The 15,230-nt window shown below is 48.8% G+C and overlaps 3 protein-coding genes across 6 annotated transcripts in view; 2 read left to right on the forward strand and 1 right to left on the reverse strand.

Moving 5' to 3' along the window:
* The first annotated feature begins 39 nt into the window (after positions 1 to 39).
* Positions 40 to 4,603, forward strand: FAU (FAU ubiquitin like and ribosomal protein S30 fusion). Of its 2 annotated transcripts, none has more exons than XM_020777424.3 (5): positions 40 to 192; positions 1,748 to 1,838; positions 2,823 to 2,967; positions 3,484 to 3,539; positions 4,435 to 4,603. In XM_020777424.3, the coding sequence occupies exons 2-5, from the start codon at positions 1,764 to 1,766 to the stop codon at positions 4,558 to 4,560; spliced, it is 402 nt and encodes a 133-aa protein (XP_020633083.3). In that variant the 5' UTR covers positions 40 to 192; positions 1,748 to 1,763; the 3' UTR covers positions 4,561 to 4,603. The 2 variants fall into 2 exon arrangements, with proteins under 2 accessions (XP_020633083.3, XP_078238380.1); XM_078382254.1 differs by lacking the exon at positions 40 to 192 and adding an exon at positions 1,406 to 1,472.
* A 1,445-nt stretch (positions 4,604 to 6,048) lies between these two features.
* On the forward strand, positions 6,049 to 8,035 carry ZNHIT2 (zinc finger HIT-type containing 2). Its single transcript, XM_020777420.3, has one exon. The coding sequence runs from the start codon at positions 6,121 to 6,123 to the stop codon at positions 7,327 to 7,329; it is 1,209 nt and encodes a 402-aa protein (XP_020633079.3). The 5' UTR covers positions 6,049 to 6,120; the 3' UTR covers positions 7,330 to 8,035.
* A 1,405-nt stretch (positions 8,036 to 9,440) lies between these two features.
* The window catches only part of TM7SF2 (transmembrane 7 superfamily member 2), an 11,576-nt gene continuing 5,786 nt past the window's right edge, over positions 9,441 to 15,230 (reverse strand). For all 3 annotated transcript variants that reach the window (XM_078382251.1, XM_020777433.3, XM_078382252.1), the window contains exons 6-11: positions 15,044 to 15,147; positions 14,534 to 14,653; positions 13,632 to 13,800; positions 12,620 to 12,700; positions 11,101 to 11,223; positions 9,441 to 10,968 (exon numbers count right to left, since the gene is read on the reverse strand). In XM_078382251.1, coding sequence (XP_078238377.1) covers positions 10,808 to 10,968; positions 11,101 to 11,223; positions 12,620 to 12,700; positions 13,632 to 13,800; positions 14,534 to 14,653; positions 15,044 to 15,147 — 758 coding nt within the window. In that variant the 3' untranslated portion in view covers positions 9,441 to 10,807. The remainder of the gene's footprint in view (positions 10,969 to 11,100; positions 11,224 to 12,619; positions 12,701 to 13,631; positions 13,801 to 14,533; positions 14,654 to 15,043; positions 15,148 to 15,230) is intronic.

The raw sequence follows: 15,230 nt of genomic DNA on the forward strand, positions 1-15,230 counted from the left end.
CACGCTGAAAGCGCCATAGAGGTTCCCACCGGGAGCGCCTATGACTCCCCCTCCTCTTTCCCCACCGTTAGTGCGCCTGCGCGGCCCTTGAAGCCCCGCCTCTTCCTGTTTCTGGCTTCCGTTTACCCTTCCTTTTTCGTCGTGCGAGAGGCGGCGGCGGCTCCTTTTCTCTCCGGCCTCCATCTTGGCTTGGTGCGTGAGGGGACCCTTTGGCCCCCCCAGGCCACTAAATATATGGGTGTGGGGGGAGGATTATTAGGCCTTTATGGTTATTTGGGTGTCGGGTGGCAAAGGGAGGGGCCTCCCCCCCCCCAGGACGCCTGGGTCCCTCGGCGGGTGGGGGAGGGGAGGGGAGGCCTTGAGTCTTTCCTTCCCCCTCAGAGAGGCCGAAAGAGATTGAGAGAAATGGGGGGTGGGGGGAGATGATTGTGTGATTCTATACACACATACAGAGTATATAAAATAAATATATAAAAAATATATATATATGTATATGAGGGTAATGTATCTATGCATCGTGTAGGCATGTCATATTTAAATATTATTGTTATTCTATCACTCGTTGACTTGCCTTTCTCCCTGGGGACCCAAGAACTCGCTTAAAACGAGCGCCCGTCAAAACATCCTAAGTGGCAGGTTAAAAACCAGTTAAATAACAGTTCGTTCACTTTATTTGTTCACAGTAATAGAAAGAGTAGTTAATTGCTTTCCTGTTTCATTCTCTTTCTCCCCCCCCCCCGGTGTGTGTGTCTATGTATGTATGTAATGTGCATTATGTACATATAAATGTAGGTAGAGGTGTGCATTTAAATATACAGTATGTGAATCTGTGAATTTCGTTGTATGTGTATATACTTACAATGACAATAAATTATTATTATGTGTATGTGTGTATATTGTATTTCTAGGCCACCTTTCTCCTTATAAGGACATTGGAAGTGACAGTATTAAAAAGTGTCTCTGTATATAGGTATATATATCCCAAGACCCCTTGTTGGGAGAACAGTGGTGTATAAATACAACAAATACACTAATTAATTAATCACAATTTTAACTGGGTTTTTTTGAACCTCTAAGATTAGCCTAATGAAGAGTTGTAGGGACTCTGGTAGAAGGGTTAGGAGACTCGCCTGTTCTTTATTTTTCAGGGGTGGGCGCACAGGGGTAAGCGCAGAGACCCTTGGCTTGGGTTTCGGGAGGTGGCGGGGGGGGAGAGAAGGGGCCGCCTCTCATGAGCCAGGTACTTGAGTGGTCCGTCCCTCAAAGAGGAGCTGACGGGAAGTTAGTTCTGTGCGTCTCGTTTTCCAAGCGAGGAGAGGGAAACTGGGCCCGGCAGATGGCGCTGTGGGTCTTGCCTGGGGATAGTGATGATGATGATTCACTCCCAACCCGGAGGCAGCACCTAGGATGGCATATTTTTGGTGGACTTTGTTCTCTGCCCCATTTTGGGAAGAATCCACGGCAGGTTCCTTGTGCGAGTCTCTCAACCTTAAGAACTGTTCAGACCATTTCTGGCTGGACAGAAGAGTTTAGGAACAGCAGTTCCATTTCCCAGCTATACTCTGTTTTTTTAAAAATTGCCATCTAGACGCAACTGGTGGGAGGGGGAGACGGTTGAACCCCTTTCGGGAAGGGTGTGCAGGGTCAAGATAGTGGGGGGGGCACCCAGTGCCCCCCTTCTGCTCTTGCACTGGAGGAAAGCTTACTAAAGCTGTCATTTGATTGCTTCTCTCTTCTTTCCGGCCAGGAACACAAGTGGAATCATGCAGCTCTTTCTTCGTGCTCAGAACCTGCACACCCTCGAGGTGTTAGGGGAAGAAACAGTCGCTCACCTGAAGGTAAGAGAAATTTAAATTGTTACATTAAACCTCCTGTTTTGCTGATTTCTTGTTGCTGAGGCAGCAGAGAATTCCCACCGTTTTCTGTAAGATCAAGGCCCTTGTTTCTCTGTTTAACCCCCAAAAGCCTTTGCCAGTTTCCTGAAAAGCCTAGAATTTCTGTGACCTTGTTAAATTAGTTCACACAACATGCTCTTGGCTCCTGGCAACCACGTTCAAGGAATTGTTTTTTAGAATGGTTTGGACTGAGGCAGTGAGAGCTCCCATCCTTCTGTTCTACCAGCTGAGGCTTCTGCCACCTGCAGCTAGAAGAAAGGAGAGGTTGAAGGTGCTTTGAACCGAAGGATGCTGCCTTTTCTGTCCCTTACAGAGTGATAATAAAGCAGAGTCAGAGGTAGAATCTGAGAGCGTACAACTCAGTGAGTTGGGCACTTCCAGGATGGGGAGACCGCCTCCAGTCTCCCCAGGTTCTGTTGGAGAATTGTAGTCTTAAGAAGCAAGTGGATCAATAAAGTGTGTGATCCATATAAATGTATGTAACAACAAATGTATGTAATCTGGTGGCCAATAAGAAAAAGCAGCTAGAGGTAGAGAGGAGGGAGGGTTGGGTTTTATGGAAAAATCAGCTCAGCCTGGCCCTTTATCCTGTGTGCTTCCAAAAAAAAAAAATTGTTGCCTCGCCTAGCTCTGCAGGAGGAGCGATGAGCAGAAGAGTAATTCGCACCCTGGCCCCTATCTCTGTCGCTTTTTTCTTAAAGGTTTCAGCGATTGGTATTTCATTCCCTACGTTTGGGCATAAGATGTAGCTCTAGAGCCCTTTCATTCTCCCCTTAGAGGAGCAGAAAGAGGTGAATGAGAAACGTCGGAGGTCTGTTTTGTGGGTGCGTCAGCCCATGTGCCGCTTTTTGCCAAGCCGGTACTGTCGTGATGAGTTGGCTGTCGCAAAACCCCTAGATGGGTCTAACGGTCGCCTTTCTCCGCTAGGCTCACATTGAATCTTTGGAGGGCCTGGCGCCCGAGGATCAGGTGATTCTCTTGGGCGGGACTCCGCTGGAAGACGATGCGGTCATTGGACAGTGTGGGATCAGTGACCTCACTACCCTGGAGGTGGCTGCACGCATGCTGGGTGGTAAGTGGTGGTGTGGGTTGCCTATCACAGAAGGCAGTGGGGTTGACGTGGGTGAGAAAACGTAACCTTTGGAGTGCATAATATAGTGTAACGGTTCGCTTCTGGTGCAGAGCTAAACCCATAAATGGGATCTATATTCAAAAGTCCCATCTGTATATGTCAGGGGAACTTGGTTGGCTTTCCTTCTTCAACCGCTCAGCTATCCAGAGATCCAGATGCTTTGTTGATAACAGCCTGGAAGTTGCTTTCTGGTCACACGTTGGAACTTGCAAACACGTTTGGTGTGTTCAGCCAGACAACAAATCATTATCTCAAGGCTGCGGAGCTGGGAGGGGACCCTCTGAGTCATCACGTCCATCCCCTGTCAGGGAGCCCCAGTGGGGGGATCAAACTTCTAACCGTTAGATTCGGAGCCAGAGACCTAAACCCCTGAGCTACGCAATGGTTTTGTAATTGTGTTCACTGTGCCTAATTCTCTCTCCCTCTCTTTCTTTCTCTTCCCCCCCCCCCCCCAAGGTAAGGTCCATGGCTCCCTGGCTCGTGCTGGCAAAGTGAGGGGCCAGACCCCAAAGGTAAGCCGCTGGGTTTGGCTGTGAGATGGTTCTGAGGGTGGACGCTGTTTCTCCACCTCCTTTGGCTTGAGTCCATCATGCGGTGGGCCAGGAGATGAACGACTGCTCTTTGGTGTGGAACTGGGCCCTCCAAAGAACCGTCACTTTGGGGTTGAGCCTCTCTTTCTGTGCTTTTTCTGCTGAGTGCATGTTTACCTTCCTTCCTCTGCTGATAAGGACAGACTCTTCCCAGTGCTCGTCCTGTCAGCAGCATCCTAGGGAATGGAAGTTTCTCTTCAGGATTGGGAGGCACATGAGACTCTCAACCAGAGGTTCCCAGCCTTGATGTTCTCGGACTACCAACTCCCAGGAGACTTCACCAGGCACTGTTCTGGCCAGGATTTCTGGGAGTTGTAGTCCAAGAACATCGGTGGTTCCAGAATTGGGAACCACCGCTCTGAAAAGCTCTGGGACTTTTGTTGAGTGGAAAGGATGCGCTAAGCTTTTTAAAAATCTCCAGAGTTCAGTTGATCTAACTGGGCTTAGCCAGGGCCTCTGAATGCCTGGGTTTACCTGGAATGCCAGCTGATCCCATCAGCTGCAGAATTTTTTATGGGGTTGTGGGTGGTGCGGAGAGTGACGTCATCTTGACTGGTGCCAGGGTCAACACTTTAAATACAAAACAGGCCGTAATCCAGCAGGTACAGTTTTTCTTCCCGACGCAGGGCAGCCACAACAGCTCCTCGTTTGGAGGTGCTGAGGAATCGTGGAAGTTCGAATCAGTGGAAATGTTTAGGGAGCGCCTGGAGCTTGAATGGGCAGGGCGGAAAAACGGAGACACACGCACACACACCCAGAAGGAGAGGCAGCTGAGTTGCTTATGGGCAGTGGCTAATATCTAGTTTTGTCCCCCAAGGTGGCGAAGCAGGAGAAGAAGAAGAAGAAAACGGGGCGGGCCAAGAGGCGCATGCAGTACAACCGCCGCTTTGTCAACATTGTGCCAGGTTTCGGCAAGAAAAAGGGTCCCAATGCAAACTCCTAAATCAAACCCTCCAAATTAAATGTCATAATTTGCTTGGACCATTTCCTGGTGTTGCTCGGCTGTTTTTTCTTCCTGTGTGTTGTCTTGCCCATCCTTTGTGGATGTTGTTTTGTGGTCGGGGTGATGCGTCCGTGCAGAATGGGTCGAGGTGGGAAGGAAGTCAAAGCCCCTGGAGCTTCGTTTTCTTTCCAAGGACGCAGATGAGCCGGGTGTGGAAATCTTGGAGCTTTGCTGGAAGAAGCCTGAGGCTTTGTTTCTGTTCAGTCGGGACGGCGTGGGCTCTCTGCGTGCGTGCGTGCGTGCACATTTCTTTCAAACTGCATAGGTTTCGGTTACATCCTTTTGGTTGCACACAGATTTTATCCCCCTCAATGAATAAATAAACATTTCACTTGATGAATTGATATTTAATACATCTTGTGCTGCTGCTCGTCTTCAGGACGTGGGTTTGAGAAAGGTGAGTCTCGGACTTGCGGAGGCCCCAGGTCGTGGTGGTAGGGGAGCCTCCAGGCTGACAGCAGGTGGCCCAACCGGACCCCTGTCATGGCGTGGGGGCCAGGGGAAGGAGCCGTGGGTCAGGAAGTCATACAAGTGAGCAACACAGGCGAGATCATACTTGGTTTCCTCTCTTCTGATAAGGGACTTTCTCCCTTTGCTTAGCTGCCTCTGTGTATGTGTATTATTAATCAGCTGATTATACTTCATCATTCTGTTTTGGGAGGCCATAAGAGTTATTGACTGATTTTGAACTACACAGGGGGTCCGGCGGCACTAACCTCAGCATTTATGTATTAAATCGAGAGCTGCCTTCCTGCAAGTGGGCGCCTGGGCAGTATACACAGGTTTTTTTTTCTAATCTAGAAGATGGGAGTTGGGATCTGAACCCCAAGAGTGTCAGAGACAGGAAACGAGCACAGCCAGGTGGTGCTCACACAGTACAAAAGCAAGTGGAGGTGACACCTTTAAAAAAAAATAGAACACTAAAAAGAGGGAAAATTGCTTGCAATAAGTCAAAAATCTAGCAGCATTTTTTTAAAATATACTGGTCGAAGGAATGAATGAATAGGGGCCCAAGAAATCGTATTTTTATTACCCTACTAAAAGTTTTTTTAAAAAATAGCAACAGGCCCAAAGCTCCTCTTTTTAAAGAAATAGTTTCGATTTTTAGTGATTGATGAAATGTATGCCCTGTTTCTGCTTTGGAAAACTGGGCCGGTGGGCACAAAAAGAACTCGGAGAAATCTGGCAAACGTGGAGAATGGATTTTAAGGGATTCGGGCACGAGCCTTTTTTATTTAGCCCGCTTGACAACCACATGTGAAGGCTTCGCGTCCGGATCCTTGAAAATCCGCTTTCCACGTTTGCTAGGTTTCTCCGAGCCCTTTTCGCTGGGTCCGAACGGCCGCACGAGGACGGGCGGAAACGCCCGATCCCGGGACGAAGGCCTGAGACGGAAGTTCCCGAAGGGTAAAGCATTCGGGGGGGCGGAGCCTTCCGACCCTTTCCGGACGCGCTCGGAGCGCCTCGGCGTGTTCCCGAGGGGGGGGGAAAAGAGGCAGCATGGAGGCCGGCGGTTCGAATCCCCCGTGCGGCCGTTGCCGGGCGGAGCGCGCCCCGTACACCTGCCCGCGGTGCCACCTCCGCCTCTGCTCCGTCCTTTGCTACCGAGAGCACGGCTCCTGCGCCCGGGACTTCCAAAACCGGGAGCTTCAGCTCCGTCTCCAGGGGCAGCGGGCGGACGAGGCTTCCCGTCGCCGGCTGGAAGAGGCCCTCCTGCGGCTGCGCGAACTACGCGAGCCCGGGGATGAGGAAGGCCAGCTAGGCCTCGGCCCGGATGCTGAGCCCGAGGAGCGCTTGTGGGAGCGTCTCAGCCCGGAGGAGCGGAAGGCTTTCCAGAGGCTGCTGGACAGCGGAGAAATCGCGGCCCTCTTGCCCCCCTGGGAGCCTTGGTGGGAGGTGGGCTGCCCCAGCTCCCATGGGGCGGCCTTGATCCAGGAGCTGGACCTTCCCTGTGCTGAGGAGAGGCCTTTAAACCAGCCAGAAGACCCCCAAAGCGAACAGGATGTGCCCCAGCCGCCGACACATCTGGAAACCAGAAAACCACTGCCTGCGCAGGTCTCGAACTCGGTACCGGCCATGATCCCGCCGCTGGCGTCGCTCACCACGGCCCCCGTCTCGCCGCTGGTTCGCTTCCAGCTGCCCAACGTGCTCTACGGCTACGCCTATGCCCTGTCTCTCTATAACGGGGACGTGGAGGACGAGGCCGGCCTGCTCCCCGAATTTTGCGAAACCGTCCTGGACGTCTCGGGGGCCCTCGGGGCGAAGCAGGTCTACCGGTCGGTGGCCGAGGCCCTCCAGTCGGCCCTGCAGGCGGTCTCCGCGGGCCGGTACCCCGCTTGCCCCTTGGGGGACGGGGGCGCCCTGAGGGCCGTGGCCCGGATCCTGTCAGGGGAAAACCAGGCCAAGCGGAAAGGGTTTTCCCTGGCTGCCCTCGGCCACCTGGCCCGGCTGCTGAGCCGAGGAAGGAGACGGGTGCCGGCCGAGGACCGGGCCCGCGTGTTCGGGGCCAAGAAGAAATGCGATTTTCTCCTCTCTTGGGTGAACGAACACGAGGACGAATTGACCTTCCTTGCCCTGGAGGCGCAGCACGAATGCCAAGCCCACCTGAGCGCTCTCCGAGAGGTGGGAGCTGTCACCCAGGCGCTGGAGAAGATGTGGGGGGCCAAAGTGCCTCCCCCCAAAAAAACCCTGATAGAAGAATTGGACTGAAGAAGGCTGTGCATTCAAGGATGCCCGGAGCCGTCAACCAGGCGCAGAAAAATTGACACTCGGGGAGTTGGGGGGGGGGGAGAATGGGATTTTCCCCTGCGAAAAGCCGGACGGGGTTTTCCACCAGGAAACGGGGGAGACTTTGCAAACGGGATCGGATCTTGGATTAGGTGGGGAGCCACATGTCCGAGGGATTACGGATGAGCCCGTCTTCTGGGACTCTAGACGGAATTATCTTGAAGTGGAGCGTGGCTTTGGGTTTAAGGATGGAGGTGTCTTTAAAAATAACTTGCTTGCCCTCTGGTTCCTTTCTGGCTTCCTTTTAAACCAATTAAGGGTGCAAAACGAGACATTGGGTTCTTGAATCTGAGCCGCCTTTCGGTATTGATTGGAGCTTATTTCAATGGATGTTTAAATTTGTACCTTAAAAATACTACCCAAATTGAGAAGGTGGATGTAAGGCGACAGCTGAGGAAGGATCGGCCTCGAAGCCTCCTAGAGGGGAACAGCTTCTCTTAGTTTTTTTCTTTAAAAAAGTCACTTCCCGTCCCTTTAGCAGGAACGTAAAGATCAGCCGTGAGGAGGGAACCCAGGAATGTCTCGACTGAAAGAGAGGAAAGATTCACTGAGCCTAGCAATCGCTTTCCCACTGGAGCAGCCAGCGGGAATCTATCCTGCTTTATATTAAATTAAAGAAACTATCGTACTGTGAATGCTTCTTACTGAAAGTGTGGGAACTAAACCATGGCTTTTCAACCGCGCAGCAAAACTAGGATTTAGCCTGTAAATACTCTGAAGTTGGCACTCCGTTGGTTTCTTGTCTTCGTCCCATCACACACACACACCCCGTGGATGCTGAAAAATGTGGATTATAGCTAACGCTATACATAGCATTGTTTGTCTCCCTCTAGTGGCCCGGCCTGGGAACTTCATCTTTAGAAATACATTGTATATTTTTTTGGATTTTTCTTTTCATCTTTTAAATATTTTCATAGGGACGTGGTGGCGCTATGAATTTAAATATTTTAGAAATACATATTTCCATGATTTTTCTTTCAATATTTTCTGACCATGGATAACTGAATCAGCAGATTCTGATCCCGTGGATAAGGAGGTCCTCCTGTACTCCAGACTCTGGAGGCACTTCAGTATAGTACATTATTTAAATAAGTTGCATTTATGCATTCTCCTCCTCGCTCTTTCCACAAGAGCAACCAGGCCCCATGCAGAGCTCAAATCCAGGTTAACCGCTCAGTACTAGATAGTTTTGATTCTCCACATATCAGCAACTACACAAACTTTAGCGTAAAGTATTAGCCACTCATCACATTAAGCAACATTTCTGTTGATTTGTTGCTTTAGCTAAAAAGTTACACATTGAGCCAATAAGTAATATTTTGATTTCCCTATTTTCTTCTTGTTGACTGTTTATTGGCTCTTGTTTCAGGCTGAGCTGCTAAGGAAACAAACCATGATTCTCCAAATTTTTGACAAGCCAGAGGGTTTATAAACCAACAAACCTATCCTTGAGATTCCCGGCTGCTTTATAAGCCAGCTTGTTTACAGGGGTTATCTGGACACGGAAATAAGCTAGGGTTCAGCAAACTGCAGTTTGGTTTACCGTTCCAACAAATGGTCATTATGTCTAGATTCTGCTGTGTTGCCTGCGATCCTTTAGCTGAAAAGTAAGGAGGGGAGGAAGCATTCATTTCCTTGGCCCACACTGAGGCTAAAATAAAATATTGCATATATTTGAAATGTGTAGAAATCTGTGATACAAGGATTCCCATGTCCACCAAACTTATTTCAGCATCAGGTAGAATATTGAGAAACCCAAGACGTTTCCGTATTTTTCGCACCATAAGACGCACTTTTCCCCCACAAAACGGGGGTGGAAAGTCTGTGCCTCTCACAGAGCGAAGAAAACAGATTATATTTTCCTGTTTTCTTCTCCTAAAAAATTGGTGCGTTTTATGGAAAGGTGCGTCTTATGGAGCGAAAAATACGGTATTTTACCTTAAATTTTTCAATCCATTCCTTTGTCTCACTAGGAAAGTATATAATTTATTCCCAGTTCTGTAGCTGCTCTTAAAAAACAAGATACTGCACCGTTTGTGTTTCAAAGCTCCTTTTATTAACTCTTGGGCCGCAGTCCGACTTTTCTGTCTGCAGAGGGGGAGAGAGCCGTGTAAAGAAACAGCGTGGACAGCAGTTTATTCCACCGAATCTCTGCGATTTCCATCTTGAAAGTCAGTCTGCTTCTAGAGATAGTGGTCGCAGACCATCTGCCTGATTTTTTTTTCCTGCCTGAGGAAGGGTTCAGAGAAACCCATAGGCTCACTTTGTTTGTGATATTTTAGTAACAAGGGTGTGGGTGGAATTATTACAGAACTCAGCTTTCTACTAAAACTTTCTTGTGCATTGAAAAAAAAAATCTCTCCATACACTAACACTCAATTTCAAGCTTCAAAAGAAACTATTTTAAAAAAAAACCCAGATTTTAATAGTGTTTGTGTCTTTTAATAAAATCTTTGATTTTTGTTTTGTTTGACAAGGATGGTTGTTTGCTTCCAAAGACAAGACCCCCCCCTCACTCGTCTTAGAAACGAGATCCCATCCTTCCACGCCATGATGGCCGAAATCCTGTTCCATGAGTTAGCCCGCGTAAGGCTGATGACAGACTCAGACACAGTAAATAGGATCCTTCCCATTCCTCCCCATCAAGTTTCCGAGTCTCCCACGGAATCGCAATGGCTCGCTCTGCAGTTCAAGGAGGATGATGGTTGATTTGCTGGCCTTATGCCGTGTAGCTGCGCATATAGCACTTAAGCCAACGGGTATTGGCCGCAGACGCTGTGCCTACTTCGTATGCCTTGTTAAAAATTAATGAATTATTTTAAAAGCCCCCCAAAATGCGTCCTTGCGGCTGGCAAGACTTTCCAAAAGATTCAGGATGCCATCTTCAAAGGCAGAAAAAAAGCATTTCCAGTGGCCGAAGGCCTCACTTGACGCCTTTTCCCTTATACAGTAGGACTGCCCATATCCATGCGATCAGTATCCACTGATTCACTTATCCACAGTCTGAAAATATTCAAAGAAAAATCAATATATATTTCTAAAGATGAAGTGACCAGAACTGGACACTAGAGGGAGCAAGAGAGCAGGCTATGTATAGCGCTGTCCATTAAAATACTGTTTGGTATTATCCACATTTTGCAGCATCCACGGGGCAGCCTGGAACCAATTCCTGCAGATATTGGGGGGGGGGTGTCCTACTGTATTTCCGAAGGCAGAATAAATGGGTCAAGTTTGCACATTTGCACAAGGAAAAACATCCCAGCCGCAGGACTTGGTCACTTGGGTTTTTTCCCTGCCAGGATCCTCTTGAGCAGGCGCTTTCTCCAGCTCGGTCAAAGCAGAAAAGAAAAACACCCTAGATTTCCATCCACGCAAAAGCCGAGCCTTTCCATTAGGAGATTCAGTAAAGGTACGGGAAGATCCGATAGGGAACGCGCCGGCAATATTCCTGCCAGGCCAAGCCGTACTTCCGCAGGCACTGGCGCTCGTCCCGGGCCTCCCGGTGAACCAGGAGGAAGGTAAAGTAGATCACGTAGAAATAGGGGAGGATGTGGGTGAGCCCTGGAAGGGAAGCGAAAGGAGAAGAAGGGTGAGCATCTGGAATCCTTGCCCGGCTCGGCAGATCTTCCAAGGAAGAAGGGGATCTTTGAGCTTCCTCAGAAATATAACTAGGGGAGATGGGATACCACTTACCGCAGGGTAAGGACCACGCGAAAGCCATGATGAGGTCGCCTAAGTAGTTGGGGTGCCGGACGAAACCCCACCAGCCCGAGACCAGGAGACGCCGTCCGGTGGCGGTGGGGATGGTCCTCAGTCCTGGGAAATGGGACAGAGATAGACAAGGCCCGTCATTGCCGAGATCGGATCCTGCCTTGAACAGTCTCTGGAGGCAGAAACGTTGAAACGGAGGCCGTCTTTATTTTGGGGGCATCGAGAGAAGTCAGATTTCCATGGAAAAGACCATCAGGCTGGGAAAGGCGGAAGGCAGCAGGAGAAGAGGAAGGCCCCAATACGAGATGGACGGACTCCCTAAAAGAAGCCATTGGCTCGAGTCTGCAAGAGCTGAGCAGGGCAACTGAGGAAATACAGTGGTGCCTCGCTTGACGAGGATAATTCGTTCCATTGAAATCACTGTCAAGCGAAATCCTCGTCAAGCAAAACGAAAAAGCCCATTGAAATGCACTGAAAACTGTAAAGGGAGGAATCTGTCCTAAATCACAGCGGGGAGCCATTTTGCACAGCGGGCGGCCATTTTAGAGCCGCCAATCAGCTGTTTTAAAATTGTCATTTAGTGAAAAATTGGTTCCCGAAGCAGGAAACCGATCATCGTTAAGCGATTTTCCCCTATTAGAAGCAATTGCAAAAACTTCATCGTCAAGCGGTTTCGTCATTTAACGAGGTAATCGTTAAGCGAGGCACCACTGTACATTTTGGAGTTAGGTCATTCATGGGATTGCCATCAGTCGAGGGCGACTTACCTTTTGAATGCCTTGTTAAGGGTTGCTATAACATTTAACAGGGTTATAGCAGCCCTTAACAGGGTTGACAGCGTCAGAGTCCACCCTGTTGGCAGCATCGGAGACAGCAACAAATAAAACCAAATCAGGAAAACATTCTGCTTGATTTGTTGTCCGGAGGATCTAGGCATGCAGGGGGTTATACTATTCAATATTCTTTAATAATGGTATTTAAAAAGCAGTGATAATTGTTTTATTGTTGTCTTCTATGGGGAGAAAGGTGGGATTTAAGTAGAATGGATGGATGGATATTATTCTTTTTCATGGACACCTAAAAAAATACGCCTCAAACCATTCTCATGAAAATTCCACATGCATTCCTTAGCATTAAAAAAAATTATAATAAGCCACGGAAAACAAAAAAAGGTATTGATTCTATAAAGCTGCAAACACACTGTGAAAGAAAGAAAGAAAGAAAGAAAGAAAGAAAGAAAGAAAGAAAGAAAGAAAGAAAGAAAGAAAGAAAGAAAGAAAGAAAGAAAGAAAGAAAGAAAGACATTATGGAAAGAAGGAAGGAAGGAAGGAAGGAAGGAAGGAAAGAAGGAAGAAAGAAAGGAAGTAGGAAAGAAAGAAATAAGGAAGGAAGGAAGGAAAGAAAGAAAGAAAGAAAGAAAGAAAGAAAGAAAGAAAGAAAGAAAGAAAGAAAGAAAGAAAGAAAGAAAGAAAGAAAGAAAAAAGCTATGAAAATTACCAACCAGCTACTTTGGGGTCAGCAGGATTCCGACGGAAGGTGTTTTTCTGGGAATTCGCTCCACGGAAGATGGAATAACCAAGACCTGCAGGAAGAGGAGCCAGTGAGAACAACATGGAAAAATAAATAAGCGGCGGGTAGGGGGTTCAGCTCCCCCCGGGGTGGGCCAACTGCTGGATGGCTCGGTGGTTTAGGTGGGGAGTTCAAATCCCTGCTGAGCCTCCGGCTGGACTGGATGATTTGTAGGATCCCTTCTACTCGTAGCTCTGCAATTCTGCAACTACTATTATTATTTTTAAAAGAACACCATCAGAGAAATTAATGTAGCAGGCACTATTTCAAATGCATGCCCATCTGCGCACTTCCTTCAAGCTACCTCCGTTTGCTTTTCACGGTGCAGGATTGCGCTTCGCACCCATGATGCTTATTTCTCCTCCTGCCCTGGACCTTTTTTTCTGGATCTCTGGGGCGGCCCCCCCCATTTGGAGACACCCCTCTCCAAACTCTGCAAAATCTCCCGGTCAATCACAAGAGCAAAGATCACGTCCGAGAGGCCCAGGCTTTGTGAGCTGGGCTTCTTATCTTTGACATAACAGAAATCCGGAATAAGGCCTCTTTTTTTTTTTTTAAGTTCCTAGTCCTCAGCGTTTAAACTAACAGTCTATGGATTTTTAATCCCCATTTTATGTTGGAAGCTCAGGGCGGGTGACAGTTAAATACAGGATGGATAAAAATCATGGATTAGTTTTTAAAAATCAACCCAGGTTAAATCATAATTAAAAATTTAAAAATTGATTTTTAAAATTTAAATCACCCCCCCCATTTTTTTCCAGGTTTTTTTTTTTTTTACATTTACATCCATTTGACTTAAATCCAATCCTTCCTGGTTAAATAAGAAGGGAGACACACGTTTTAGACTGTTACCGGAGTAACGTTTCCTCCCCCCCAAAAAAGACACACAGGGAACAAGGGCTTGGCGGCCTTCTGCACATGTTCAGAGAGCTCTTCAGACTCACCGTTGAGTAGGATGATGCCTCCAGCCATGGGAAGGCTCAGCTTCTGTGGGTGGGTGACCAGAAAATAGCTCTGGAGACTGTACAGGAATGGGACCCACGTCAGGTCTCCGAAAGCCAGCATAAAACCAAAGCCGTCATGGACGATGTCCATGGTCGTGAGGATGGCCTCCTTCAGAAAGAACGAGAAGACGCCCTCTCAATTCAGATCCCTCTGCACAGGAGACCCAGAAAAATACACCAACTCTTGTGAGCCACGTAACCAGGAAGCAAGTCGGTTTCAGAGGGTGTTCCAGGTCGTGGCAGCTCGCTCCAGCAAGCGAGTCAAGCCAGATTCTCCGAAAAGAAGACCCCAAACCCCTCCTTTCCCCCCTCCGATCTAGGCGATGCAGTGTTCCCAGACTCCATATGCAGACGTAATGAATAATAAGAGGTCCGGGAGTTTACGAGGACACAGGTAACGCTTATTTAAAGCTGTCTGTAAACATTTATGGTTGTTAGCCGCCTAGAGTGGTCCTCACCGGCCAGATAGGCGGGGTATAAATCAAATAAATAAAAATAATAAATAAATTTGCATTTGAGATTATTGGTTGCAAAAAGCGCGAAGTGCCGGGATCGGAGATTCACAGCAGCTTGAAATGCTGGGGAAAGGGGGAAGGGCTGCGGGAGAAAAGGAAGACCCCCAATACAAGAGGGACGGGCTCCCTCAAGGGAGCCACGAGTTCGAGGCTGCAGAAATGAGCAGGGCTGTTGAGGACGGGGGATTTTGAAGACGGCTCGTTCACAGGGGGCGCCGTGAGTCGGAAGGGATTCGACCGCCCGTCATGACAACCAGAACGACCGCTAAAAGGGAGCGAGAGCCGGAAATCTTGAGCGCAAAACTTCCCAGTGGGTCTTGAACCTACCTCGTGCCAGAAAGCGTCCACCACGTAGAGAAGCTGGAAGCCGTTCACCAGGATCATGGCTAAGGAAGGGTTGCCTCTTAGCTCCGTCTCCTTCACTAACATGGCCATGTTAATCAGGGCCTGAAGAGACGGGAAGAAAAAACACAGAATATAAACCGGTCTACCCACAGCTCCCTCGATCCTTCGCCACCCCAATCCCGGTGGGCCCTTCGTGCATCCAAAAGGCTCTTTCTGCCAGCGTTTACGGCTCCCTCCCTTCGGCGGGCGGAGGAAACGCCATCGGAAGGAACTTCAATGCACCAGAAGGTGGTTCAATTAAAGCTATGGCAATCGTAGTGAGAGATCAGCGGAAGGACCTCTCGCTGTTGGCCACAATCCGGGACAGACGGAGGCACCGATCCCATTGGGAGAAAAAAAACAGGGTTTTCAACTGTGTTAAGACTAGAAACACTTCCCCCCAAGTAAAGACAGTTCAGCGGAAATCTCTCTCCGACCACCACCATCGCTTACCCAGCCGAGGAGACCCGGGCGCAGCTCACAGAAGAACTTGAGGTCAAAGGAACCGAGGCGCGGGTTCAGCTCGTGGCCCATGAAGAAGTCGTAAATGGGATTTCCTGTGGGGAGGGGAAATGAAGGTCAAAAATGCCCCCACTCACACTCATGGTGTGCTACAGGATAGGAGCTTGCAAGCCACCAT

The sequence above is a fragment of the Pogona vitticeps genome, chromosome 15 (assembly GCF_051106095.1).
Source record: "Pogona vitticeps strain Pit_001003342236 chromosome 15, PviZW2.1, whole genome shotgun sequence".
In the NCBI taxonomy this organism is placed as follows: domain Eukaryota; kingdom Metazoa; phylum Chordata; class Lepidosauria; order Squamata; family Agamidae; genus Pogona; species Pogona vitticeps.

What these genes read in the sequence shown, in the direction of transcription:
- FAU (XM_078382254.1), top strand. Translation starts at nt 1,408, where the DNA reads ATGGCATATTTTTGGTGGACTTTGTTCTCTGCCCCATTTTGGGAAGAA. An exon ending in GAATCCACGGCAGGTTCCTT is followed by an intron (nt 1,473 to 1,747) that starts GTGCGAGTCTCT and finishes CTTTCCGGCCAG; the next exon opens with GAACACAAGTGGAATCATGC. An exon ending in TGAGGGGCCAGACCCCAAAG is followed by an intron (nt 3,540 to 4,434) that starts GTAAGCCGCTGG and finishes TTGTCCCCCAAG; the next exon opens with GTGGCGAAGCAGGAGAAGAA.
- ZNHIT2 (XM_020777420.3), top strand. Translation starts at nt 6,121, where the DNA reads ATGGAGGCCGGCGGTTCGAATCCCCCGTGCGGCCGTTGCCGGGCGGAG.